Source organism: Penaeus chinensis, chromosome 1 (genome assembly GCF_019202785.1).
Source record: "Penaeus chinensis breed Huanghai No. 1 chromosome 1, ASM1920278v2, whole genome shotgun sequence".
In the NCBI taxonomy this organism is placed as follows: Eukaryota; Metazoa; Arthropoda; class Malacostraca; order Decapoda; family Penaeidae; genus Penaeus; species Penaeus chinensis.
In genome coordinates, this window is record NC_061819.1 from 27,938,359 (window position 1) to 27,940,858 (window position 2,500).

Here is a 2,500-nt window from a genome sequence, read left to right on the forward strand (position 1 = left end):
ACAGAAACAGACACCGTTTTCTTTAAAGACAGACACAAATCTCATTCCAGCCGACCTCCCTGTCTTTGGGTCTATCTGCACCTCCACAAACACTGACAGACACGTAACAGACTCGCTCCCTGCTGGACCGCCAAAGTCAAGGACAAAGCCTCATCCCTGAATTCAATAAACGTTTGATGGGTAACGTTGCGTCTTCGTATGTTTGTCCTTAGCCAACGTTACACACGCAGCCGTCGCTCTTGGCCTCCTGGCGAACGTAGTCGGCGACGTTGAACTTGCGCTCGTTCGAGTTGGTCGACTTCCGCGCCTTCAGCTCTCTGGGGGGGGGGGGGGGGGGGGGGGGGGGGGGGTTAGTTCTTGGGTAATGCTGTATCTATATCTATCTACCGCTATCTGCCTCAGGTATGTATCTGACTGTCTATCAGTGTATCTATCTATTTTTCAATTTATATGGCTATTGATCTCTCTATATACACATGTATCTACTTATATTCATATTTATATATTTCTGTTATATACATTCCAGTATGTATTATCTATATTCATCAATATTTATTTCCACTAACTATTGTGTTACTTATAAATTTCTTTTGTCCAACCTAAATATATATATATATATATATATATATATATATATATATATATATATATATATAATAAATTGGGAAAAAGGGAGGGAGACAAAAAGAGAAAAAGAAAGAGAAAGACGAAATCGAGTAAGAAAAGGAATACCAAAAGCAAACAAAACAAGAAGAAAAGAAAGAAAGAAGGAAAAGAAATGGAAAAGTAATAATGACTATCGAAAAACAGTAAGAAAGAAAAAGAAATAAATCGAAAAAAAAAATCTCAATTTTTTTTTAATACCATCTCCCTTCCCCTCCCCCTAAAAAAATCACTCACACCAAAAGAGAAAAAAGAAAAAGAAAGAAAAAAAAAGAAAAAAGGAGAGGAAGAAGAAGAAGAAGATTAATAAGAAGAAAACACACACACACACAAACACACACACACACACACACATACATACATACATACATACATATATATATATATATATATATATATATACACACACACACACACATATACATATACGTATACACATATCTCAATAAAAGGAAAAGGACGCAAGAAAGCCAGCAGAGGCACCTAGCGACGGCCATGAAGGCGAGGTCGACGTTGAGGCCGGTCTTCGCCGACGTCTCCGTGAAGGCCACGTTGTACTCGCGGGCCAGGCGCTCCCCGTCCTCGCGCCGCACCACGCGCTCGCCGTTCACGTCGCACTTGTTGCCTGCGGGCGAGGGGGCGAGGGTCAGCGGGGGCACGGGGGGAGGGGGAAGGGGGGCGAGGGGGCGAGGGGGCGAGGGTCAGCGGGGGCGAGGGGGCGAGGGGGAGGGGAGGTGGGGAGGGAGGTGGGGCGAGGGGGCGAGGGGTCGGCGGGGGGCGAGGGGGAGGGGGGGCACGGGGGGAGGGGGAGGTGGGGCGAGGGGGCGAGGGTCAGCGGGGGCACGGAGGGAGGGGGAGGGAGGAGGGGGAGTGGTGGGGCCACGGAGGGAGTGGGAGGGGGGGAGGAGGGGAGGGGAGATGATGGTGGAGTTGGTAGAGGAGGAGAAGGAGGATGATAACAATAATAACAATAAAAATGATAATAGTAATAAAATACTATTACTACTACTACTAAAATAATAATAATAGTCATAACAATAGCATATATGATGAGTAATAGTAGTAGTAATAGTAATAGTAATAGTAATAATAAAAATAATAATGAAAATAATAGTAATAATGATAATAATAATAATAAGAAAAATAGTATCAATAATAGTAATAATGCTTATGATAATAATATTAATAATATTAATAATGATAATAATAATAATACAAATGATAATAATGATAATAGTAATAATAATATAATCATAACAATGACATAAATGATGAGGATAGTAATAATAATAACAATAATGATAATAGTAATAATAATATTAACAAAAATACTAATAATGATAATAATACTAGTAACAGTAATGACAAAAGTACTACTACTAATAATAGTAATAATAAGAAGACTAGTAATAATAACAATAATAATAATAACAATGACGATGATGACGATGATGATGATGATGATAACCATAATGATAGCAATAATAGTAGTAGTAATAATGAAAACAATATTACTAATAATGATTAATATTATTTTCTTTATCAATATGTTTATCAGCATCAACATCACTATTCTTATTGTTACCACTTCTAAAAGCAATTATAGTAATAATAATGATGATGACTTGGTTCAAGATAGTGACATAATATCGATTATGATCAGGAGAGCAATATTATAGAATTAATCCATAGTAAAGACATTTAAAAGAGAAAAATTAACATAAAGAGACCTAGCTATTAAGTACGAATGACGTCATAGAAGGAGAACAGCTCAGGTAATCTAACCAAGGTGAGAAACGAGCCAAACAAAAGTTAAATAAAAGCCTAAAACACTCAA

At 38.3% G+C, this 2,500-nt stretch overlaps 1 protein-coding gene across 4 annotated transcripts in view; it reads right to left on the bottom strand.

Annotated features, from left to right (window-relative positions):
- LOC125027061 (ras-related protein Rab-26-like) overlaps window positions 1–2,500 on the bottom strand; it is an 18,526-nt gene that overhangs the window by 119 nt on the left and 15,907 nt on the right. For all 4 annotated transcript variants that reach the window (XM_047615772.1, XM_047615763.1, XM_047615752.1 and 1 more), the window contains exons 6-7: window positions 1,147–1,288; window positions 1–317 (exon numbers count right to left, since the gene is read on the bottom strand). The exon at window positions 1–317 is cut by the window's left edge and continues 119 nt beyond it. In XM_047615772.1, the coding sequence (XP_047471728.1) occupies window positions 209–317; window positions 1,147–1,288 (251 nt within the window). In that variant the 3' untranslated portion in view covers window positions 1–208. The remainder of the gene's footprint in view (window positions 318–1,146; window positions 1,289–2,500) is intronic.